Source organism: Amphimedon queenslandica, unplaced genomic scaffold, assembly GCF_000090795.2.
Source record: "Amphimedon queenslandica unplaced genomic scaffold, v1.1 AMPQUscaffold_12967, whole genome shotgun sequence".
NCBI classification, from domain to species: domain Eukaryota; kingdom Metazoa; phylum Porifera; class Demospongiae; order Haplosclerida; family Niphatidae; genus Amphimedon; species Amphimedon queenslandica.
Window position 1 is genome coordinate 2,100 of NW_003546797.1, and position 26,220 is coordinate 28,319.

A 26,220-nucleotide genomic window follows, 5' to 3' on the forward strand; every position below is an offset into this window, starting at 1 on the left:
TAATAATAATAATAATAATAAATAAATAAATAAATAAATGTCAGTACTTCTTTTGGCAAGTGTTCCAGTCTGTTCTCATCAAAGTTTAATAAACTGAGACACTTCATACCACCAACACTGGACGGGATATACTGGAATGATAATAGTTAGTGACAGTTATACTATTAGTTATTATCTTACATTGATGTGGTTTTGCGATAAGTTGAATTCAGTCAAACTCTGCAACCTATTAATGTAACCACACCCACAAATTAACAATGACTCCACCCATCAATTAATAAACTAACTATTGCCCACAGTACATATAATACCACTGATATAGGGATACACAGGCACACACACACACATTACAAGTGATAATCAGTACAGTACCATATTAGTACAGTACACTAGTGGTACAACATACCCTCCTATTGACTCAGGGAGGAACATTAACCTGTTACTGGAGACATTACACACCTTTAAACTCTTTAAATAACCTAACAACAAACAAATAAACAAATAAACAATAATAGCAACAACGACTAACCAAAGGACACAGGTAGTTGGGTGAGAAGGTTATTCTGGAGGTAGAGGTCGGTCAGTGATGATAGGAGACCAATGGAGTGTGGTAGGTCCATTAGTCTATTGTCTGATACTTCAATGAAGGAACACTTCTTCAACCCACTCATCTCCTCAGGGAGGGATATCAAACTATTCATATCAATCCACAGCTCCTCTAATGACTGGAGACCACCAACCACAGGAGACTGAGGGAGGAGGAGGAAAGCAATAACAATACATTATATACTAGGAGCTGCTGCTGCTATTGGTGACTTACTATATTCTCAAACTCATTGCAACCAATGTCTAACCGCTCAAGATACTTTAACTGACCTAACGACCTACAGGAGAGAGAGAGAGGGAGAGGAGGAGAGAGAAAGAGGGGGGAGAGAGAGAAGGAGAGAGGAGGGGGAGTGGAGGGTGTTTGTAAGTGGATAGGTGTTCCAGATTCATAATTGTAAACAATTAATTATAAGAAGTTTTAAAAGGAGATGTGAAGCCCCATACTACCACACAGAATGTCCCAATATCATTCCCATACAGTACAACCTATAATGTATTAATAATGATATATATGGCCTGATGTACATGTATGTTCAAATACTAACCTAATAATGATCATTATTAGTAAATATTACATACCAACTGCTTATAAGAGTTCTATTGTACTACTGTACACTCATTGATGCAATCAATAATGATCAATACTATAGTCTATAATGCTACTATTACTGATGTTATTATTATGTCCATTGACCATGACTCTGTGTGTGTGTGTGTACGTGACTGTAGTTCACTTACTCTGGTAGTGACATGAGGTGGTTCTCTCTCAGTTCCAGACTGACCAGTTTACTGAGACTAGTAACAAGAAGAGGGTGTGGTCAATTACATTCAATAATTATTCATAGCCTATTACATTACTTTGAACACTCAACTAATGTTAATCATACAATGAACACTAAAATTCCAACAAAATCACACCCAATGAATAACTAGTACATTAATAGGCAGTGTCACAGTGGTATATGCAGTGATGGAACTACCAGTAAACCAGGCTATAGCTATAAATAGGTTTATTAAATTCCCTCTCTCCTCTTCCAACTGACAGTACATTGTTATGGTCTAGTGATACTTACTGTCCGATGTTGACTGGTAGAGTGCCCATGTCACATTCATTAGCAAAGAGGAACCTCAACTGAGCCAGGGAGACTATACCATCACACAACCTAATGATAATACATTAATAATGCATTATTTATTGATGGTGTTGTTGATGCAGCTAATATCAGTGAATGTGTGTTGATTCTGTTTATACACTAACTAAATTAGAAGTACATATAAATGCATATTTAACACTATCATACCCACCACAACACAGTACAGTACAGTACAGTATACAATACAGTACAGTAGAATACAATACAGTACAATACAGTAGACTATACAGTACAGTACAGTATATAATGATTAGTGTGTGTGTGTGTTCATACAGTTCACCTTCCAATTGGGTTACAGGAGATATTTATTGATACCAGTTCAGTGCAGTTCTGTATAGCATTAGGAATGTTTGGTAGGTCTACATATTAAGAGACATTAGGATTAATAATGAGGTATTTATGGAGGTGACAGCCATAAGCATGACAACATTATCACAAACAACAAACAAGACAAGACAAGATCAGTTTCAAGATTATACTGACGGTTTCTGCTAATATTGAGTATCTTCAGTTTGGTCAGTTGTCCAATGGTGGGAGGGAGGAAGAGAATGTTGTTCTCACTGATATCAAGTTCAGTGAGTCCTTCTAGAGTATGGAGACCCTACACAAGGAGAGAGAGAGAGTAATTGATGATTCATTGATTACAATACTTGATCTTCTTCTTGTACTGTGGCAGACATTGGGCAAAGTTGAACGTTTAAAAATGATAAAACTACCAGCCAACACTGCCACATATACCATACACACACATGGAGTGATTGGAGTAATAACAAATAAATAAATGAAGACACAATAAAGGCCCAGGGGTCACACAATATTAATGTATAATACATGGGCAACCACAGAATCATAAACAATTATCATTATTTTATTTATTTTATGCACCAGCAGTGGTTTACACTGCGACCAGTGCTAAGACAACTCAAGAGGGCACAGTTCAGTGAGCATGCGCAGTAACCCATGCCTCCATCACCCGGGAAAGATGGTCCTACCTTTGGGAAAGCTGAGAGGTAGTTTGTGTTAAGATAGAGTCGCTGGAGAGAGTGTCTGTGCTGGTATAGATCAGGGGGGACCTCGCGGAGATTTTGATTTGTAAAATTAGCAGATTCTACAGGGACCCGCTTCCTAAACACACCACAGAGCATCTTAACCTGGAGTAACAGGAGTAGTAGGGACAGTACTGAGCTCTAGTATTGTAGTGGAGTGAAGGAAGAATGGGATTAGGTTACACTGAAACAAGAGGACCTGGAATTCAACACCTTGAAAACCACGCCTACTTTAGTGAACGCCCACGCACCAAACAAAAGGAATAGTGAGAAACAGAAACTAATAAAGCAACCACAGGAGGAATAATACCAGCATACAGCAGCAGCTGATGTATATCAACAATAGTATAGATACAATACCTCTCTCTGTAGTTCTGTGCTACAGTACAATATACACCCACACACTGATGGCCTTCTCATTAGGAGGTGTGGCTAATACCCCCCCTTATTGGGGGTGTGGCTACAGTCTACTGGCTAGGGGTGTGGTTATACCTTTACTAGCCCCACCTACTTAGTAATTGATTAGTTACCTTTTAATTATTATTATTGTTTTTTTATTATTCAAAATTTTAAACCATTGGCTCATTTTATCACTATTCATCCCATTACATGTAATAACAGAGAACATGCAATCAATCCTTACCAGGGTCCAGTCCAGAACAGTCAGACCTACTAGAGGGGGGGTGGTGGAGGGAGAGAGCAGAATATGTGGATCATATTGTACATGCATAAAATACATTATAAGCATGCGTAATTATACATTATCAACTCTCACTCTACCTCACACTCAACCAACTTTAAACTTGATCCCGAGTCCAGTCCAGAACAGTCAGACCTACTAGAGGGGGTGGGGGGGGGTGGGAGAGAGCAGAATATGTGGATTATATTGTACATGCATAAAATACATTATAAGCATGCGTAATTATACATTATTAACTCTCACTGTACCTCACACTCAACCAACTTTAAACTTGATCCCTGTAAAAAATAAAAGAGAAAAATGTTTAAACAATAGAATAAGTAAAGATCAATGGGACAGTGCTTTATTACATGTAATGGGATGAATAGTGATAAAATGAGCCGTTTATTATTAGCACTGTAATCAAGGTTATTAATAACATGCAATAGATACATTGTTACCATACACTGAAGACTTGGACTGAATTGATGCTGAAGAAGACTGCATGCTGGCTTGAGTCTATGTAGCAATCTTAAGGAAAGGGAATAGAATACATGTTACAGATAAGGATGTACATGTACATGATAGTGTGTGGATATCATTAACCAATAGAGAGAACTGCCTTTGATCATTGATACAGCAAATTGCACAGAACTACTTGGCAGTTTGCAAGGTCTATGGTAATAGCTGTACAGGTAATGCACATCAACCTAAAATAATATATAAAAGAGCTAAATGTAAACATCATGAATTAGCAATAAGATAATAGTATAAGAATAACCACATAACATGCAACAGACACTTGATGTACTGTAGGTAGTTTCATCTGTTAGAATACTGATAATATCCTGAAAATAAACAAGAATACGCATTACATTTTTCATTTATTACCAAAATGACATAACTACCACATAAAGACTTAATTCAGTATCTCTATCACCTGTAAAATAAATAATAATATAATCATATACTGGACAATACTTAAAATATACTAAATGGATCAGGTACATGAATATAACCTGTAAAATAGATAATACTGTATAGCTTGATATTTTTGTGGTTTGCTCCTAGTGGGGCAATTCATGGTTTAATTTTCGTGGTTGACAGTTTACATAGCCTGTAAATGGATGGCACTTCAATGATTTCATGGGTTTAAATTTCGTGGGCAGCCCATAACCACGAAAATTTCAAGCTATGCAGTAATACAAGAACAACACATATTTACTGTACAATAGATGAGACTTGAAACAATATACTGAGTAATATCCTAAAAATATACAAGAGTACATTAGAATGCATACGTATGTACACGTACATGTATAAAGATTAGGGCAGGACTTTATTACCTACAAACATAGAGTGTACATAATAATAATACAAACATACCAATAATGAATGAAAGGATCATTGAAATACTGACTGGTTGTCCTACATAAAACAATAGAGCCAGTATAATATGATATAATACACACACTACCATACAACTTGACTTAGCCTTCAATAGCTTCAGTTCTGATGTGCCTATAATGAGATAATAAAGGAATCACTTACCAGACACTGAGGATACTGGAGGTATGGTGGAGGAGTGGTGATAAATGGCGGATACTAAAAAGGAAGAGGTTAGATAAGTAGATATTTACCAATGGAGATTGTTAGTAAGAGAGAGAGAGAGGAGGCCAGGAACTTAGCAGGAAGAGATACAGAGAGAACTTACTCCTCAACTTACTCATCTTCTTTTCAAATTATGAAGATGGCGGGAATAGTAACCTTGCCTGCCTGGGCCTGCCACGTGCAGTACTGGGCATGCCTCGCGAAGTATCACGTGATTAAAATTGATTTTACGGACATGTACATTCGTATACAAAAACCACATGCCTACACGTGGACCTGAAGCTTAATTATTGGTAAAGATTAAAGCAAACAGCTGAACCAGCAATAAATAACAAAAGGGAACTACACAAAATATACAATAATACAATGGTAAGCAGCTGTAGGAGTTCAGTAGTTAGTGAATAGCAGCAGGGACAGCCCAGTCACAGTTGGACTCAACCCCAAGATTATCAACTCCTCTTATCAACCTAAACCAGCCAGCTTCACCCCAATAGGTACCCCCTACAGTAACAGAGAGAGAAAGAAAGATAATGTATGATTATAGAGCTCTAACTGTTATCAATTATAAATCAAAATAAATGTGATTTTAGCACCATGTCATCATTTGTTAATCAGAAAAACAGCAAAAGTTTTGTACTCAACAGTATATACATATAGCGGTAGGTGTATTATTATGATAATGTACATACACGAGTTGCGTCCAATCCAGTATTTAACTCCTCCACTAGTAACTCCCCAACCAGCAATGGATATCTCATGATCCAGTGACTATACAATATATAGACAGGCAATAGGTAATACATTAAGTACATTATCAATTGTACTTTAGCTCCAGTAGTGTCATTGAAGACTCCTCCAGTGTATTGTTCAAAGGCTGAAGTCACTGCTATAGTACAGGCAATGGGGCCTCGTGCAAAGATCTCACTCAACATCTTATCCTCTCCTGATACTCTACCATGTTCTGTGACCTGATACTATAGGAGCAATTGATACAGTAACACGATTAGGTAAATGGCTAGTTAAAATTTGTGGCTGAGCATGCACAAAATGGTACAAAATTCCCCTTATTCCTCCTCCTAATACTACCTGTTGCTGCATTAGTACTTACTTTGGTGTATTTCTGTACAGCGAAACACTTCCCTGATGGGTCACAGTTACGACAAACATTCTCTGGCTCACAAGACTGGGTCTTTGCCAGGTAGTTGGTACATGTCTCATCCGGTACACCATTTTCATAAATATAAGAATAAGCAGCTGTAGGATCTCCTCCGTCACAACCATGAGAATTATTAGCCTGTAAATAATAATAATAATAATAATAATAATAATAATGTCTTTTTTAGTGTTATTCCATTGCTGTTTTTTGTGAGTTGTTAATCTTTCTGTTTTGTTCCCTTCCCTTTTTTTTGTTGCCTTTGTTTTTAATAACAATAACAATAATGATAATAATAATAATAATAATAACAATAATAATAATATTAACAATAACAATACTAATCTGTAGTATTCTCTTACAGTGACACAGTCGACCAGTACTTGAGGTGAGAGGTTAATGACAGGGTAAGCTCCTTTCCTCATCAGTTTGATCCTGTCACTCAGAGCTGAGGTGGTACCCATGGCCCAGCAGGAACCGCAATCTAATGGAGGGAGGGGCTAGTTACCATAGCAACAATAGAGGTTGCATAGGTGCTGCTTTTGAAAATTAATAAAAATAAATTTTATAGCAGAAATAGCTATTTTTTGCAAATTTTTAATGTTATCGTACAGATTTAGTTAATGTTTTAATTTCATAGTTTTGATTGCTAATCAGAAAAAACAGTGAAAGTTTTGATAATACATATACCGTACAGCTGGTTAATTTTGCGGAGAAAAATTTTGCGAATCCTTAAAAATAACCTGGTTTGCGGATTAAATATTTGCGGTTTTGACAGTTATTGTAGCATTATCTACTGTGGTCATGCATGAATTTCATTATTTTGCGGATTTAAATTTTGCGCTTTAAATGGAATTGCAAACTCGCAAAATTTAATTCCCCGCAAATATTTCCTGCTGTACGGTATATTCGTACACAGTTTGTATTGACCAATCAGATTGCTTACATTGAGGAATGTGCTGGTTTCTGTTAACAGTTGAATAATCATTCCCATTAATGTTCCTAATATCATAAGCAGCTGGAATATCCTCCAGTTTAATGTAAGTATGGGGCTCAGGAGTATGGACATGAGTCTTAACCTGTTGACGAACAAATAAATAAATAAATAATTTAATAAATGACTTACTGAATCACTTTTCTTCACACAAGAACATTTATATTCTTGTTGTTGTTGTTGTTGTTGTTTATGGACTTGATGTTGTTTGTTTGGTTCCTTCAGTAGAGGGACTCCCCAGTCGCACTCTGTCTCTATTGCCAGGTTGTCTTTGTGCATCATTATACGGAAGAACCCATTCTCCCCCCAGTAGGTGCCCCAGGAGTTACGGACTATCCAATACTCAACTCCATTTTCAACACCCCAACCTACCACCTGGAGAAGGAACGGAATATAAGTACATGTTCATGCATCAGAAAATGTAATACAAAATAGACAATTCTAAATTGTAACAATTTCAACGTAACATTATTATCAAAAAAATAACATCATTATTGCTATACTTACTGATACTTCATGGTTTATCATTGGTAGCAGCTTCCTTTCAGAGAATATCCCTCCAGTATATTGCTCCAGTTTCTCAGTAGCATCAATGCCACACCCAATAGGACCACGGGCATATATCTCAGCTTTCATCTTATCAGGACCTCTCACACTACCATAGTCACCTACCCAGTACTTGGTATAGTCCTGTATAGCTACACACTTCAAGTGAAACAGAAACATTAAATAATAATTTGAATAATGTTATTACTGGCTCACTCCATTCTTGGGGCTGCAGTTTTCACATATCTCTATTGGAGTACACTCTCCGTTCCTTGCCTCATAGTTCTGACAGGTCTCATCAGGTAGACCGTGTCTGTGTATGTACTCGTACACACCACCGGGGTTACCACCTGAGGGGAGAGAGAGAGGGGGAGAGGGGGGGAGGGAGAGAGAGGGGAGGGGAGAGAGAGGGAGGGAGGAGGAGAGAGAGAGGGGAGGGAGGAGAGGGAGGGAGGGAGAGAGGGAGGGAGGGACGGATGGAGAGGGTAAATAGTATAGTAGCCTTCATCTAGTACTTTCAGTTTGGCTTATCCTCCAGTGACATACAATGAAATACAAACAAAAGAATTTGATAAATAACAACGTAGCCTCAGAATCATAGGCGGCGGAACAAAATTTATTTTGGGGGGGCTGAACATCAATTAAGTTATTAAAATGGGTGTGGTTTTATACAAAATGGCTGCTAATTTTACAAAAAATGGTGCTAATCTTCTATTGTTGGATTTAGAGTAGTTTTCTTGTCTTTTTCTTTAAATAAAATGAAGAGATGATGACTGCAGGTCTAATTTTACTGATAAAAGTCAGTTTTATTTTCTTTGTTAGTCAGTTGCAGAGAATTTCTGGGGGGGGGCTCAGCCCCTCCTGTTTCAAGACTGGGGGGGCTTTAGCCCCCTCTGCCCCCCCTGTTCCGGCGCCTATGCTCAGAATAAGGAGATACACGTTTCTAACAAGGACATAGTTTACATTAACATTGCCTTAACTGATTATGCAAAAGTATGCTTCCAATTAAAATTAAAATACAATAGAATTACTACTAACAGGTAGTATGGCAGGTCCTTTTAAGAGTTGTGTTGTCCAGAATACAGTAAGTGTGTACACTATATTTACTATTACATTACTCTACCTTGACATGAACCTCCTCCCCTGCAGTTGATGATAACTTGAGTTGCTAGTTGAACCATTGGATAGGTATTGTTCCTCATTATTGAGATCCTGTCACTGAGAGCTGACGTAGTACCCATAGCCCAGCAAGAACCACAATCTAATGGAGGGAGAGAGAAAGAGGGGGGGAAGGAGAGAAAGAGAGGGAGGGAAAGAGAGAGAGGGAGGGAGAGAAAGAGAGGGAGGGAGAGAAAGAGAGAGGTATCTCGTTCACACTATTGTTAACACCTTGAGCTAATGAGCTCCACCCAATGATACAATTCAATAAAATATTCGTTTAGTTTATTTTAAGTGTGTCTAAGTAGAAGAAGGTCTGTTGCACTTAATAACAACAACAATAATGATTATATTATTCAAAGATACTACTAATGGATCTAATGGTCATTGTATCAAACTTGCATTGAGGAATGTGTTGGTTCCTTGGTGGAGTGAGGTAGTTCTGCCCGTCCTTGTCCTCCCAGCTGAACTGAGACGGGAGATCAGCAAGATTAAGGTAAGTGTGTGGCAGTGGATCAGTTATCCTTTCCCCATGCTCGAATGTAGCTGTGCAGGGGAACAAAGAAAACAGAAAATTAATTGTTATAAAGTAGGTGCTTCATTGGTTTACACACTTTTCTCAGTCCTGCAGGGACTACTAGCAGCTGCTGCCTGGAGGAGAGAGAAAGAGAGAAGAGCTAGAGCTAACAATGACCTCATCTTGATTTGAAGCAAAAATGTGCTGCAAAGAATGCTGATAATGTATTTTTATACACGTTCATGTATGGACATAGGTGGGGCTCAAAATTAAATTAATTGATTTTCCGTATACTCTTAGTGTAACGGAAAATGTTTTTTTTTCAGTAGGCAAAGTAATGAGAAAAGTGACTCACTTTTCTCCGTATATTTTTACTAATAATAGAATGAATGGGACGGATCCGGAGCATGGTCAGGTGGGTGGGGCTTAATTAAAATGGCTTCCGATGAAGAGGATGATATTCCAGAGCTGGTTCCTCTCTCCTTTCCTAAAGATGACTCCTCTCAGCAAGAGAAGGAGAGAGAGCCTCAGACCAGTAGAAATAAAGTACCAGTAACAATAATAACTGGATTCCTAGGTAAATAAAGAGAATTATGAAGAGATTATTGTGTCATTCTTCATAAGGAGCTGGTAAAACCACATTATTGAACTATATACTAACAGAACAGCACAAGAAGAGGATCGCAGTGATACTCAATGAGTTTGGGGAAGGATCTGCTGTAGAGAAGTCAATGGCAGTGGGTCAGTCTGGGGAACTTTATGAAGAATGGCTGGAACTGAGGAATGGGTGCCTCTGCTGTTCAGTGAGGTAAAGATAATTAATATAAAGATGGAACTACTTGTAATCAGTATATTAATGATATATTGGTTAGTCAATGCTTTTAGCTAATAGTTAATGATAAAGATCCCTCACTGCATTTAGTACACATAAAATACCACATATTAACACTCAACCACTTCCCCTGTAGAGATGCAGGAGTAAAAGCAATAGAGAATCTGATGGAGTATAAAGGAAAGTTTGACTATATACTCCTGGAGACCACAGGACTGGCTGACCCTGGACCCATTGCTAGTATATTCTGGTTGGATGATGGACTTGGAAGCAGTTTAATACTTGATGGTAATAATGAATAGCAATAGAACACTGTGTTACCAATACATGTACATGTACATGTACATGTACATGTACATGTACATGTTCTTATGTTGCGTAGAGAGTTTGAGCGGATTCCGATCAAGTTTGGATTTTTTATGATTTTTTAAAGTTGCTCCAAAATTGGACAAAAGTCCCTGTACTATAGTATAGGAATTTTGGGGAAATTTCACCAAAATTGACAAGTAGAAAATTCCTCAATTTTATTACATTTTCTGATACATATACATGTTCTTATATTGTGTAGAAAGTTTGAGCGGATTCCGATCAAGTTTGGATTTTTTTATGATTTTTAAAGTTGCTCCAAAATTGGACAAAAGTCCCTGTACTATAGTACAGGGATTTTGGGGAAATTTCACCAAAATTGACAAGTAGAAAATTCCTCAATTTTATTACATTTCCTGATGCATATACATGTACTTATGTTGTGTAGAAAGTTTGAACTGATATTGATCTCATTTGGATTTTTTACGAATTTTCAAAGTTTCTCAAAAATTGGACAAAAGTTTCTGTACTATAGTACATGGTCTTGGGCCAAATTTTGCCGAAAATGAAAAGGAGAGAATTCTCAATTTTTATTACATTTTTTGATAAATTGTGTATGTTCTTATTTAGGAATTGTTACTGTTGTTGATGCAAAGTACATTCATAAAGTAATTAATAATTAATTAATTAATTAATTAATTAATTAATTGGTTTTAGCAATTAGATGAAGTGAAAGGTGACGGATCAATTAATGAAGCAATTAGGTATTAATTAATTAATTTATTTATTTATTTATTTATTTATTCTTTAGACAGATTGGTTTAGCTGATGTTATTATTATTAATAAATGTGATTTAATTAATGATGATGAAATATCAACAGTGATTCAAAGAATCAGGTTAACACTTAACACTGATTCTGATATTGATTTGATTTAATAGATCTATTAACTCTATGGCTAATTTTATACAAACAATTAGATCAAAGTAACCTTGATCATTATTATTATCATCATCATTATTATTATTGTTGTTGTTGTTCATAATTTGTTGTTGTTTCAGGGTTAATCTTGATGATATTTTAGATATCAATTGTTATACTACCAGTGATAAGTAATTACTGATTCTATTTTTAACCCTTTCAATCCTTTCTACAGGTCCATTGGTAAAATTGAATTATATTCACAATCAACAACTGATCAGTATCACATTGATAAAGTAGTTTATTTATTTATATTTATTTGTTTATTTATTTATTTATTAGTCAGTAAATACGGTTACTTTTGAAGTAATTGGATCAATTAATGAAAATAAACTGGAGGAGTGGCTACAAGTAATAATTTTATTATTATTATTAATTAATGATTAATAAGGAGTTATTGTGGGAGAAGTCAATAAAGAATAAAAATGGAAAAGAAATGAACATAATGAGAATGAAAGTATCGTTAATGTTTATTATTATTATTATTATTATTATTATTATTATTATTATTATTATTATTATTATTATCATGTCTATAGGGTTTATTGTGTATTGAGTCCAGTCCAGTTAAGGTTATACTCCAGTGTGTTAATGAGTTATATGAACTGATACCAACCAGTGGATGGGAGGAGAATGAAGAACAATTGAACAGACTAGTCTTTATAGGTAATGGAGGGAGGGAGAGTAGTTAGTAATTCGTTCTGCCTGGAAAAAAATAACAGGTGGTTGGTCACGCTATATGTTATTAATATTATATTACCATTATTATTATTTATTGCATGGTTGTTTTAAGTGATGAACTGGTTGTTCATTTGTTGAGTTGGTTGCTATCGATCATCATAGGCAAACTATGTATGTATATCTATGTATAAGTGTACAATGTAGTATTATTATTTATTACAAAGTATCTAATGCTCTGGTAACTGTTAGATGTCCATGATGCTAGAGCTCCGGTAATAGGGGCTTCACCCCTATATACATGTATACTGGGGCATAGCCCCAGTATCAATAATACACTCATTTATTAATACGACAACCAGCGACATTGGTGCAGCAAGATCATGATGGTGCAGTGGAGAGGCTTGTATGGATTGCACGGATGAGGGCAGTATTTGAATCCGGTCAGGACTACTGAGTGAAACTATGCTATGGTTTTTGATTTTTTTTTTTTTAAATACTGTATAGGGGGAAATTTTTGTGGATTTTGCATTTTTTCAAAATCCACGAAAATAAAATTTGTGAAAATTGATTCAATACGGTTCAAGACCATGAAAATTAAAGTTAAAATTAATATTTTGAACGGATCTAAGAAATTTTTGGGCCATGAAAATTTTTTGCTATACAGTACCTTTTTGCTTTTTTTTTAACTTTTGGTTTTTTAGGTCATAAAATAAGCATCCTCTCGTACATCTTAGCCTCCAGGATCGTATTGTTTTTGGGATTTGAGTTTAGTGTTTCTTGATAAAAAGACTAAGTTCCATTTTGCACTATTGCGCATGCGCACAAGCTGTTTTATGGAGAAAAAACGGACTACCAGAGCTCTAGCATCACAGACATCTAATAGTTACCGGAGCGTTAGACACAGCCTATTTATTTATTATTAGGAGTTAATTTGGATAAAGAATCATTACTAACATCTTTTAATACTTTTACAAAACTACAATAAATGTAACAATAATATCATTAATAGAATAATAATAATAATAATGGAAATGTTCACTAATAATAATGTTAACACTATTAAACTATATTTTAATAATTAAGGAATTTTTCAGATTAAAATGCACCACAAATTTCCTTGATCTCCTGGATTTTCCTGACATCTCTGATTTTCCTGACTCCTCGGATTTTCCTGACCCCCTTGACCCCTTAGACTTTCCCTCACGCTTAACTTGGCATAGTCTATAAGAAATTTAGCTTTATCAAGGTAGTACTTTGCAAATTCTTTCAAAAAAGAATATGCCCTTTCACTGCATTGATCAATACATGATACCCACAATGGGTTTAGCCAATTCTTTTCCAACAGAAGCTTATCTACTTCATCACTAGCAGTACAAAATGGTATTTTATCAAAAGTATCAGTCTGGACACGATCAGAAACTTTAGAATGAATGTATCGTCTCAAATCCCTAATTTTTTTTTGCACAGCTTCTTCCTTCGCAGCTTCTGACAGTTTCTGTATTAGTGGGTCACCAATAAATTGGTTTGTTTGTGTGAGTACAACAACCATATGCTCCCATAAGTTAACATGCAATTTAAACTTAACATCATTTAGAATTTTTATCAGATCTGCATTAGCTCTACTGGTCATATTAATACACAAGAGGACCAGATCAAATTTACCCTTAGCATTGATTTCATTTAAAATATCGAAATTACTTTTGCCTCGACTGTCACCAAATCCAACAGTATCATAAACCTTAATCTTTACTCCCTTGTGTTCCCCTTCATGTACTTCAACTTTTAACTGCTCTGACTCTATACCATGACTAACTTTTGCTACTGTTTTACCCATCAAATTATTGATGAGTGTTGATTTCCCAGTGCCAGTAGGACCAATAACTACTATATTAATAGGCTCTCCTCTTTGACGCAGTTCTTCAATCTTTTGCCAATATTCCTCACTTTCTTTATCTTCAATTTCCTCATCTGGCGAAAGGTTTTCATTTTGCTGTTCAACATTCTGTATATCATTATCCTCAGACTGAACCGCAGGATCTTCTAACGGAGTAGCCATGTAGAGCTTAGTAGATAGTCTAGTTGTGAGCCCACCGATAGGAGTAGGAGTAGCCTGGGGACTAGACGAGAGTAGGAGTACAGTCGGCTCGTTCCAGTCAAGCTGCTTGTAATTGTCATTACAATAAAAACAAGGAGTGAACATATTGAGTGTACACTGATGTGTGGTCTATTCCTTTATCAATAAACATACTATTCAATACAACATATGTACTGACTTGACTACTTGTCTATTCCTATTTCAAAATAATGATAAATGATAACTATTTTACGAAACAAAATAAAGTAGACTGTCAAACAAAAGCAATAAAATCAGTTTAATAGTTTTTAAATTTTTCAACAACACGCTTTGTAATAGCAGCACCAATATATCCACCTGCAATAGCTCCTATTATAGTACCAGTAACAGGTACAATAGAACCAACTATAGCACCAATAGCAGTACCTATTGCAACCCCAAAACCAAAAGCAACTATTTTGATAATGGAAAACCATGATGCGAAATGGTATGTCTCATTGCTACAACGATCAATACACTTGTCCCACAGTGTATTCACCCAGTCTTCAGTAGTAGGTAGCTCCCTTTCATCTTCTACCCCAGCAATACAGAACGGTATTCCCACCAATGCTTCTTTCCTCACACAATTAGAAAGACGACCAGTAAGGTATGATTTGTATTCTTCAATTTGCTTATTTATTTCACCCTCCAGGTCATTGGACTTAGCTACACTTCCAAGTGTAATAAACTGATTGGCAAATGTTAATACGACAATTGTCTTCTTCCACATTTCTTCATGTAAGACAGAGGCCAGTTCTAAGAATGTGTCTCGATCAACTCTTCCTCCTAACTTGGTACACAAGAGGACCAGATCATACTTTTCATGCCTCCTAATATTTCTTAAATAACTCCAATCACTTCTGCCCTCAAACCCAACTGTATCATAAACCCTTATCCTAACCCCTTTGTACTCTCCTTCATAAGAATGTATTTCAGTTGTAACACCTCTTGCTCCATATCCAACCGTAGCTACATCCTTCCCAAACAAAGCATTGATGAGTGTTGATTTACCAGCACCAGCTGGACCAATCACTAATATATTGACTGGATCTTCTCTACAGCCCAAAGCCTTCAACTTTTCCTCATTTTCTAGTGAGAGATTATCATCAGAACCATTCTCTTCAGACTGAGAAGTATCATGAAAAAGAGTAGCCATGTTATTATCTTTGTGATGTGGAGTAAGACTGGAGTGGAAGTGAGGGTGAGATCTAATTAATGAGATTAGTTATTTAATGAAGGTTAGACTCTCCCACACATCAGTTATTATTATTATTATTGTCTCTGACATCTTTTTTAAATTATTTTTACAAAGCAACAAATAAAGTGATAATAATAATTATAAAATGTGTTGATTAATAAACAAGATTAAATAGGGCATTATAGTAGCTGATAAATGAATGAAGTGTTCATTGGTTGGTTGTAGAGTTAGTTCAAAAGAACTTCCTTGCTTTCTTCTTAGACCCAGTGAAGTATCCTCTACCATACCCACCACTGCTGCTGCTGCTGCTGCTGTAGGAGTGGCTCCTTTTAAAAGTGTTTGGTAATGATCTCTTACTAGCTGTACCAGAAGAACCTGAAGATAACTGTAAAACAAAGAAATTATAATTATAATGATTATTGAATTAAAAATAAATTTTTGAACACTTCCTGTTCTTGTTAACACCTTGTAAGTGATAACAAGGTGTCAAAAACTACAAAATTTACTCAAAAAATTAAAAATTTCTATTGATCATTGACTTTTATAGTGCTATTTTACTTCAAAGCACAGTAATAATTTATTACAACCCACTGGTAATATTATTATTCATTGATTCTTACAGTAGGTGATGTCAGTGTTGGTGTTGTAGTTAGTTTATTCCTAATGAATCCACTGGTCACCATCAGTAGTGCTATTGTCATTCTTATCTGCCAGTACTCAATGTGTTCTGGTAACTGTTCTTTAATCGGCTTTAATCTTCCTACGTCTGTAAAAATACAAGAGGTTGCCCGTTAAAATAATGAAAGGTTATCCGTTAAATTTTGAGGTACCTGAAGATATTGGTGGCCTCCTTATAGTGTCAGTGATGAGCCTCTCAATCTCTTCAGTAAACCCCACTAATTATAATAATAATAAACAATAATAATAATGATTTTAATATTATAATTAATATTTACATTCTCTATAGTTGAGCATGTACCCAGCTTCATAACAATCCACTAAGTGTCCCATGACAGTCTGAACTTGAACACCACGTCTTGAAGCTATCTCCTCCTACAATACAATAATTACTAAATATATAAATCCTCTATATCTGGTCTTACCACACTGAGTCCTTCCCGTGTATATGAATCATAATAGGATCCATTCTTTTCACTTATTGGACCAATGATGGACTTACGAACCTTTATGGCTACCTAAAGAGGATGAGGTTAAGTTGGCTGTAATTTGAAAAATTGAAGTCGGAATCAGTTCAAACTTGCTGCACAGCATAAGGGCATCAATATGTATCAGAAAATGTAATAAAAATTTGGGGTGATTCCGGAGCCATTTTTTGAAAAAAACCATGGGCTATAGTACAGGGATTTTTTCAGATTTTTGACGTTTTCTTAAAATGGCCATAACTTGAAAAATCATAGTTGGAATCAGCTCAAACTTTCTACACAGCATAAGGACATCAATATAATAAAAATTGGGGGTGATTTCAGAGCCATTTTTTGGAAAAAAAGGTTCCAAAATCTTCTCAAACTTTCTGTGCAATAATAAGCACATGTATATGCATCAGAAAGAATTATTATTATTACTTGTATCTTCCCAGTATCAGTGTCAGTATCTTCTCTTCCTTTGTTGAGTTCAGTGTCAGTCCTGAGGGTTGGATGAGCTGTACAATATTCTTTTATTTTTGTTAGTAATTTCATTCCAAATTTGGTAATAAATTGTTGAGAGACTCCGTCAATCAATCGCAATGATTCCTCAGTAGTAGGACGAGATAAAGACAGAATACCTAATAATAATAATAATAATAATAATAATAATAATAGCATAATTAATAATAATAGTAATATTAAATAATAAATAACATACCTAGTAGTTTGTTAGACGCTATCATGAAAGGAGGTATGTCAGTTTCATGAGCTATTTGGTTTCTATAACTGACCAGCTCCTCATACAGAGCACTCTGAAATAAGACACACCCACCGATTAATTAATAATATTAATTAGTTAACGTACCTCCAATGCTTCAGTCTCTTTGTCTTTAATTGGGACATTAGCTCCACCCACTTCCCCACCCACATTCTTCATGTTAACTAATAATACATTGTAACTTGAAGGATCATCTTTCAATGGAATTATCAATGAGGAATCACTGCTGGCTATAAACTATTAATAATAATAATAATGAATATTAATTAATTAATTAATTACCGTGTCTGCTGCTGATGCGGCATATTTTGGATTAAGACTTGAAGGAATTATTGAACTAAAAATATAAAAATAAAATAAATAAATAGTTTATAATTACTGCTGTTTTTGTTGTTCTTTATCGTACGCTATCATGTCATTGGTTGGTATTACATCAATTGTTGTACCATCTGGATCAGATTCAAACCTATCATACCACCTGCTCCCTTTAACTTAACAAACAAATAAAAAATTATATAAATAAATATAATTACTTGATAAAGATACTGTACTACCAAAACCATTAGGAACGGATTCTTCTCTTAAATAATGACCAGAAATAAGTACACCAGCTGAAGGAGAGGGAGAGAGAGAGGGAGAGGAGGTGATAGAAAGTTTAAATTTAATATTTTTACCAAATGACTTCCACCATTTCTCAGAATGATGTCTATTAATTAACTATAATTAAATAAATAATTAATTAATAATACTTACAATCCTTTTCCATGCACTGGATGCTTCAATATGTACTTTGGAATCTTTTGTGCTTTCTAAAAATAGTAACACTATGAATATTAATTCATTAATTAGTTAATAACGTACTGATCCTCTTAAAATTGATACTGTCATTGTAATACCATAATCATTTCTCAAAGCCTAATTAATAAAATAATAATCAATTAATTAAATATTAATTAATTAATACCTTAATCACGTCCATCAACAGTTTGGCATCTTTTGAATAATTTGTTTTAATTTGAATATCACCTCGTAAACTAATGAGTGGGTGGAGCCATTAATTAATTAATTAATAGTGACCACACCCACTTACAATCTCCTACAGTTATCACAGCAGTCTTTATGACCTCCAATGTCAGTGGAAAGATTCTTGCTGAAATGTTCCAACAGCAATCTAAATTAATTAATTAATTAATAGATTAATTAAACCATTAATTAATTAATGAGGTACTTTCTCCTGCATTCTGATGAGCTCAGGAGTGTCATTAGTTTCCTCAACATTTTCTGTTTGTGTTCCAGGAACAATGAATCACTGATGTCCTTTAGGAAGAACCTGACGAGAGAATGAACATAAGAACACATACATAATGTATCAAGAAATGTTATAAAACTGAGGAAATCTCTCCTTTTCATTTTTGGCGAAATTTAAAATCACTTTGATCTGATTTTGGAGCAACTTAAAAATTTTGTAAAAAATCCAAATTTGATCGGAATCAGCTCAAACTTTCTACATAACATAAGTACATGTATATGCATCAGAAAATGTAATAAAATTCAGGAATTTTCTACTTTTCATTTTTGGTGAAATTTGACAAAATCCCTGTACTATAGTACAGGGACTTTTGTCCGATTTTCGAGAAACTTTAAAAATTTGTAAAAAATCTAATTTTGATTGGAATCAGCTCAAACTTTCTACATGACATAAGTACATGTATATGTATCAGAAAATGTAATAAAATTCAGGAATTTTCTACTTTCCATTTTTGGTGAAATTCGACAAAATCCCTGTACTATAGTACAGGGACTTTTGTCCAATTTTGGAGAAACTTTAAAAATTCGTAAAAAATCCAATTTTGATCGGAATCAGCTCAAACTTTCTACACAACATAAGTACATGTATATGCATTAGGAAATAAGAAATGCCATGGTGTGTGTGTGTGTGTGTGTGTGTGTGTGTGTGTACCGGTTCAAATTGAAGTCACTGTCTGAATAAAACATGTAGCACTTGCTGGGAGAACTGGATAAGAAATAAATAAATAAATTATAAATGAATAATGAATAATTAATGAATACCCATCTCTTCCAGCTCGTCCTATTTCCTGATAATAACATTCAATATCTTGTGGAGCTAATAATTAATTAATAATTAATTAATCAATTAATTATTATTAATTACCTGAATAATGTACTATTAGCCTCACATCAGGTTTATCAATGCCCATACCAAAGGCAATGGTGGCAACAACACACTGTAAACAATAACAACAACAACAATAAACAACAACACACTGTAAACATGACAATTGTTGTTGTTTACCTGTAGTTCATCTCTCAGGAACTTATGATGGACTTCCTTCCTCTCCTTCAGTGGTATATCAGCATGATAGGTACCACAGGACACACCCATACCTGAGGGGGCGGGGCAGGAGGTGTGGCTATGATGATATAGGAATTAGAATACTTTTCAATACTGAGGTGATCTCTTCTGTAACTGCTTTCTTACGACAATAAACTATAGTGGGGCCTTCAAAACTGTGGACTGTCCTATAGTACAAGTACATGTATGAATAATATTAAAAATAATATTATTATTAATTACCTGTTAGTCGCTGGGTCTTTGGTTGCTAATAGCAATGGTTTGAAGTCTTCAGAAGGTAAACCTGATTTGGGATTAATCTCAATATATAAATTAGGCCTAACACAATAAATAAAATAATAAATAAATAAATAAATAAATAAATAAATAATAAATTGTTATATGTACCTGTCAAAGCTGGTGGTGACCATGAGTGGGTTAGTCAGTCTCAAGGAGCTGATGATGTCCTTCCTAACAGCTGGTGTCGCTGTAGCTGTTAGCGCCAATAATGGAACCTAATGATAATAACATAATATAATGAGGACTCCAGTCTCCTCTGTATTAAGAACAGGTACATTAGCTGAAGGTGAGTCCAATGGTGTATACTAGCTTACATTAGGAATATGGTGCCTGATGTTCCCCAGTCTCCTGTAACTGTCTCTGAAGTCATGACCCCACTGAGACACACAATGAGCCTCATCTATTGCTACCAGTGTAATACCTAACAATAATAATAATAATAATAATAATAATAATAATAATGATGATGGTGAATATTTAATTAAGTAACGTACCAACTTTCTCACAGACTTCAATGAAGAATTTATTGCTGCGGTCAGCATATTCTGGAGTGATAAACAAGACACGAATATTACCACTAGAAGGAGAGAGGGAGAGAGAGAGGAGGGAGAGAGAGAGAGAAAGAGAGAGAGAGGGGGAGGGGTAGGGAGGATGAATAAATTCAGTTATTGAGTCATTCATTGATTCACCTGAGGATGTTCTTCTTAGCAGCTGCTTCATCAAATTGAGCAGATCCGAGGAAACATGAAGGAATATTTCTAACACTAAAAACAAACAACAAACAATAAACAACAACAATAAATAAACACAAACAATAAACATACTTGAGTTGTGTCACTTGGTCCTCCATTAGTGATATTAAAGGTGATATCACTAACGAGAGTCCGTTACAATACACAGCTGGATACTGGTAACATAGGCTCTTACCATAACCTGTTGAGAATATAAAGACATTAATTAATCAATATAAATATATCACTTATTATTAACATAAATATATCGCACATTAATTAACATGTACATGTGCATGTTAATTAATATACTCATTTCACATAAAGTGTCATTCAAACTACTAGTAGCTCTTTCAACTGTTACTATATTTAGTAACAGTAAATATAGTAACAGTTGATTTTATAATAAGAACAACACTCCATTGAATATACAAACAGTAAGAAACAAAGACGCTGTTACAATTCACTGGAAAAAGAGGGGAGAAGAACTGTCACTATCAAGCAGTGAGTACAAGATAGCTACAGTTGATACTACAATAGAATCAGTAAGTACAACTATTGACAGTAGTAACAGGTAGACACAGCTTAAAGTAGTGGTGTTTTTAATATTGGTAATATCCTTATCAATAATAAACCAACAATCACTATAATGTACATGATCATAATAATAGCAATGAACATGTATATAGAATCACCAATACACTTATACAACACTGCAGTATCAATTGAAATTAGACTTATATTCATTAGGATATACAAGACAGCAGTGAATGATGAAGACAGGATACATTATACTCTTAGTGGTAGGAGCAGCAGTGTCTATCCCACCACCTGATGATCAGTTACATATTTATGCACTACCAGTGGGGCAGGGTGACTCCACTGTAGTACAGTGTCCTAAAGCTGATAATGGAATGATCAGTATTATTGATATGGGATCAAGCAAATCAACAGGATTCAGCAAAGACGACGCATTACGTTATCTAAGCGGACAAGAAATCAAGTTGATAATGTTAACGCACTCTGATGCTGATCACATCAATTTCATTCAACCATTACTTGATACATACCAAAAGGACTCAGTCCCAGTATACCACTCATGCCAGTGGAGTAGGTACAGGATATCATCAGATAAAGCAGTGCCTCATCGAGTCAGTAAATGCTGTGGAATTGAAGGCTGCAATACTGAACTGGTCCTCTGTCCTAACAGCAATGCTGTACTGCAAGTGGTTGGATCTGAGCTCAGTAATTGTGGACGAAAACGTAATCGTGACAGTATCTTAGCTATCGTCAAGTATAAAGGTGTCAAGACTCTCGTGGTTGGAGATTTCGAAGGTACCAAGACGTTCATTAGAAAGTATCTTGATTGTGTGGGCCACGCCCCCAACAGTGAGCTCCAGTCTGATATATACAGACTGTCTCATCATGGAGCATGGAACAGGCTGGCTAACAGGAGGGAGTTCTTAGCTGCAGTTGATGCTAAATACGTGTTCTCCAGCAGCGGATTAAAGTCTAACTACAAGCACCCACGATGTGAGCTGTATGATATATATAAAGGTAGAGTTGCTGTGGAAGAGAAGTATCATCAGTATACTTGGTATAAGAAGTATGGAGGTGCTATTACTTATTATATTAATGATGCTATTTATGTTACTAGTGTTATTAATAGTGAGGGATCCATTAATAATTATATTATTTATTTTAATATTAATAATAATGGAAAGATACAATCAGGAATAACTGTTGTTTAATTTAAAACAATGATTTTTTCTACAATACTAAAAATAAAATTGACTAAAAATAAAATTAAATAATGGTTATTTAAATATACGCCCCACAATAATCCCAACAAGAGAAACACCAGCTCCCACTCCAGCTCCAATACCAGCTCCTATTGCAGTACCAGGCCCAGGTACAATAGAACCAACTGCTGCTCCAATGCCAGCACCAATACTAGCAGCACCAAGAAAAGATCCTGCTTCAATAATACCTTGGTTCCTAGCATAAAACGTCAAGAATGGGCGTGTTTCATCACTGCAACGATTAATACATGCCTCCCATAGTGTTTTAACCCAGTCTTCAGTCACAGGCAATTTCCTTTCATATTTTATCCCAGCTAAACAAAATGGTATTCCTAGCAATACTTCCTTGTTAATACGTCCAGAAAGAAATTCAACAATGAACACTTTGTGTTCATTTCTCTGCCTTTTCATTTCACTTTGATCTACTACACTCTCAAGTTTCATAAAAAGGTTTGCAAATGTTAATACGACAACTGTCCTCTTCCACATCTCTTCAGTTAACACAGAGGCCAGTTCTGAGAACACACGAGGATCTGCTCTATCTACTAACTTTGCACAAATGAGAATTAAATCAAACTTGTCAAATTTAGCAATGCCTAATAAAATATTGTCTTCACTTTTGCCTCTAGTATTAAACCCAATGGTAACATAAAGCTTCATCTTCACACCCTTATACTCTCCTTCATGTACTTCTATGTTAATTTCAGTTGTAACAATTACTACATCCTTCCCAAACATAGCATTAATGAGTGTTGATTTACCAGCACCAGGTGGACCAATCACTAATATATTGACAGGCCTTCCTCTATTACGTAGCTCCTTTACCTTATTATCAACATCACTGCCTTTTTTACTGTCTTCAGTAGGATTATCTTCAATGTTTTCATTTTCTTGGATGTTCTCATTGCCTGGGACAATTATTATGCTGTTTTCACCTTCAGCTTCAGCCATAACTGCCTCTCTAAAGCATGGGTCTCATGTGACCAGACTGACCTCACAAAAACTATTTTATCAGGTGTGCAAATTATGGTACCATTATAATAACTGGAGGAGTGAACTGATCCTTGTCACTGCCTATGGTATGTTTGCTACCAAAAAGTATTATAAATTGCCAAAACTTACAAGCAAAAAAAACTATAATATCAGTTTAATTATTTTCTTAAACATCGCAGAAATGCCAACAACAGTCCAATAAATCCACCTCCCACTATAGCTCCTATTGCAGGACCAGCAACAGGTATAACAGAGCCAACTGTGGCTCCAATACCAGCACCAATACTAGCAGCACCAATAAGAGCAACATCAGCATTAACAACAGGACGCTGACCATTACCATTACGAGGACCTAGAGCACCAGGACCTTCAATAGCAGGACCATGAGCACCAAGGCCACCATTAAAAGCACCATTAGCAGGGCCAAGAGTTCCAGCTTCAATATTCTCTTCATAATCTTTTAATAAAGGACGCCTCTCATCACTGCAATGATTAATGCACATGTGCCAAAGTGTTCTTAGCCAGTCTTCTGTAGTAGGTAATTGCTTTTGATCCTTTAATCCAGCTATACAATATGGTAATTCCTTTGATATTTGGATTTTAACACTTGCTTTGTGTTCATCTATTCGTCTTCTTATTTCACCTTCAAGGTCATTAGACTTTTTAACATTCTCAAGCTGGATGAAGATGTTTGCAAATGTCAATACCACGATGGCACTCTTCCACATATCTTCATTCAAGACGGAGGCCAGTTCCATGAACATAGTACGATCAGCTCTATTTTCCAACTTTGAACAAATGAGGATTAGATCAAATTTGCCATGCTCAGCAATATCCAACAAGATATCATACTCACTTCGGCCTTTGGTATCGCTAAAACCAACGGTATCATAAAATCGCATCTTAATACCCATGTGCTTTTCTTCATAAGCACGTACATTAGATGTAACAGATTCTGCTCCACGTCCAACTTCAGCTATTTCCTTCCCAAACATAGCATTGATGAGTGTTGATTTACCAACACCAGCTGGACCAACTACTACTATATTAACTGGATCTCTTCTAGAATACAATGCTTCAGTCCTTTCTTCCATTTCTGGTGTGAGATTTTCACTTGGATCCTGACTAAGTTGCATACTAGAATCATCCTCTTCAGCCTCCACAGCATCATCTAATGGAGTAGCCATTATCACCAGTAGCCCGTGACTCTAGTAACTGCTTACCCAGGTGTACAAAATATTATAATAACTATAAGAGGACTAGAGGAGGAGTAGAGACATGTGACTGTATACATACTGATACAAACTTAAACCAAACTATCACACTATAAAGTCAAGATAAGAATAAGATTAAAAACAAGACTCTACATATTATAAATAATATACCATGCATTATACAAGAGAAAAGTACATGTACACTATTACCAAAAATCACTCCCTCAAAGTGAGTTGTATGACATGCATAAAGGTAAGTTGCAAGTATCATCAGTATACTTGTTACAATAAGTATGGAGGTGTTATTAATTATACCGTATAGCTGGTTTATTTCGTGTGGAATTAATTTTCGTGCAGGCTCAAATCCATTAAAATTAATTCCACTAAATTTTATTAAAACCAATTAAATATTAACAAAAATTTAGCAAGGCACTAAAATTAATTCTAATGAAAATTTAAGTAACAAAAATTTGAGGCCACAAAATAAACCAGCTATACGGTATTAATGATGCTATTTATGTCACTAATGTTATTAATAGTGAGGGATCCATTAATAATTATATTATTTATTTTAATATTAATAGTTATATTCTAACACGTAAATTAATAATGAAAAGACAGACAAGCCAAATATTTCAAAATAAAGAAAAAATCTTTAGATTAAATACATTTTGCAAGTAAAGAAGGCTGAACTAACGTATACATTCAACTAATAAGTTAGTTATTTTTAATCTTTTTAGAAAAAACAGCTGCAGCAGCACCAAGAGCGCTTCCAATAACTCCTCCTACAACACCTCCTGCTACAGTACCAGCACCAGGTGTAATAGCAGTACCAACAAGAGCACCTGCTTTAACTCCAGTCCCAGCTCCAGCCCCAGCTCCAATACAAGCAGTAGAAACAAGAAAGATCCCTATGTCAATAAGATGCTGGTACTTTGCATAAAATGTTAAGAAAGGACGTGCTTCATCACTAGAACGATCAACACATGTCTCCCACAAAGTTTTCCACGAGTCCTTTGATGTGGGTGACACTGTCATGGTTTCTTTACCAGCTATACAATATGGTATTTTCTCTAGCACTTCCTTCTTAACACTTTTAGAAAGAAAGCTAGAAACACATTCTTTGTATAGCTTTTTTTGCTTTTTAAATTCTTCAGCTAGTTCAATATCACCTACACTCCCAAGTGTATTAAATTGGTCTGCTTGTGTCAATACGACGACTGTCCTCTTCCACATTTCTTTATGCAACATAGAGGCCAGTTCCAAGAACATACCACGATCAGCTCTACCTCCTAGTTGGGAGCAAATGAGGATTAGATCAAACTTGCC

The 26,220-nt window shown here is 35.3% G+C and overlaps 7 protein-coding genes across 7 annotated transcripts; 2 read left to right on the forward strand and 5 right to left on the reverse strand.

Annotated features, from left to right (window-relative positions):
* Positions 1-55: 55 nt before the first annotated feature.
* On the reverse strand, positions 56-3,076 carry LOC100632050 (leucine-rich repeat-containing protein 1-like). The gene is made up of 10 exons (XM_020002181.1): positions 2,753-3,076; positions 2,244-2,361; positions 2,041-2,119; positions 1,680-1,769; positions 1,345-1,401; positions 821-884; positions 530-749; positions 407-479; positions 181-226; positions 56-117 (listed from the first exon to the last, which is right to left on the reverse strand). The coding sequence occupies exons 1-10, from the start codon at positions 2,903-2,905 to the stop codon at positions 79-81; spliced, it is 939 nt and encodes a 312-aa protein (XP_019857740.1). The 5' UTR covers positions 2,906-3,076; the 3' UTR covers positions 56-78.
* Positions 3,077-5,386: 2,310 nt separating this feature from the next.
* LOC100632176 (uncharacterized) lies at positions 5,387-9,673 on the reverse strand. The gene is made up of 12 exons (XM_011408493.2): positions 9,562-9,673; positions 9,350-9,493; positions 8,913-9,050; positions 8,006-8,139; positions 7,751-7,948; positions 7,376-7,618; positions 7,196-7,328; positions 6,612-6,733; positions 6,205-6,390; positions 5,921-6,070; positions 5,786-5,864; positions 5,387-5,597 (listed from the first exon to the last, which is right to left on the reverse strand). Exons 1-12 carry the CDS (start codon positions 9,644-9,646, stop codon positions 5,491-5,493), a joined length of 1,719 nt encoding a protein of 572 aa, XP_011406795.1. The 5' UTR covers positions 9,647-9,673; the 3' UTR covers positions 5,387-5,490.
* Positions 9,674-9,877: 204 nt separating this feature from the next.
* On the forward strand, positions 9,878-13,285 carry LOC100632303 (COBW domain-containing protein 1-like). Its single transcript, XM_011408494.2, has 13 exons — positions 9,878-10,041; positions 10,089-10,272; positions 10,433-10,584; positions 11,233-11,270; positions 11,320-11,366; positions 11,414-11,500; positions 11,544-11,588; positions 11,664-11,714; positions 11,759-11,819; positions 11,866-11,934; positions 11,975-12,040; positions 12,123-12,249; positions 13,188-13,285. Exons 1-13 carry the CDS (start codon positions 9,900-9,902, stop codon positions 13,247-13,249), a joined length of 1,131 nt encoding a protein of 376 aa, XP_011406796.1. The 5' UTR covers positions 9,878-9,899; the 3' UTR covers positions 13,250-13,285.
* A 1,351-nt stretch (positions 13,286-14,636) lies between these two features.
* On the reverse strand, positions 14,637-15,533 carry LOC105314365 (uncharacterized). The gene has a single exon (XM_011408495.1). It carries the CDS (start codon positions 15,531-15,533, stop codon positions 14,637-14,639), a length of 897 nt encoding a protein of 298 aa, XP_011406797.1.
* Positions 15,013-18,214, reverse strand: LOC109586013 (Werner syndrome ATP-dependent helicase homolog). Its single transcript, XM_020002178.1, has 12 exons — positions 18,173-18,214; positions 18,032-18,109; positions 17,878-17,989; positions 17,781-17,835; positions 17,586-17,735; positions 17,439-17,532; positions 17,159-17,358; positions 16,679-16,771; positions 16,532-16,628; positions 16,406-16,471; positions 16,196-16,341; positions 15,013-15,960 (listed from the first exon to the last, which is right to left on the reverse strand). The coding sequence occupies exons 3-12, from the start codon at positions 17,910-17,912 to the stop codon at positions 15,808-15,810; spliced, it is 1,089 nt and encodes a 362-aa protein (XP_019857737.1). The 5' UTR covers positions 17,913-17,989; positions 18,032-18,109; positions 18,173-18,214; the 3' UTR covers positions 15,013-15,807.
* Positions 18,215-18,247: 33 nt separating this feature from the next.
* Positions 18,248-21,106, reverse strand: LOC100632427 (Werner syndrome ATP-dependent helicase homolog; the record flags this gene model as incomplete). The annotated part of the gene is made up of 16 exons (XM_020002177.1): positions 18,248-18,307; positions 18,360-18,413; positions 18,463-18,532; positions 18,589-18,669; positions 18,727-18,828; positions 19,459-19,512; positions 19,569-19,623; positions 19,672-19,744; positions 19,813-19,904; positions 19,957-20,039; positions 20,095-20,190; positions 20,260-20,366; positions 20,466-20,572; positions 20,646-20,728; positions 20,841-20,915; positions 20,976-21,106. Coding segments are annotated over 16 exons (1,323 nt in total), but the record flags the coding sequence as incomplete, so codon positions are not given.
* Positions 21,107-21,292: 186 nt separating this feature from the next.
* Positions 21,293-22,660, forward strand: LOC109586014 (uncharacterized). Its single transcript, XM_020002179.1, has 2 exons — positions 21,293-21,427; positions 21,633-22,660. The coding sequence occupies exon 2, from the start codon at positions 21,653-21,655 to the stop codon at positions 22,631-22,633; it is 981 nt and encodes a 326-aa protein (XP_019857738.1). The 5' UTR covers positions 21,293-21,427; positions 21,633-21,652; the 3' UTR covers positions 22,634-22,660.
* Positions 22,661-26,220: the final 3,560 nt, after the last annotated feature.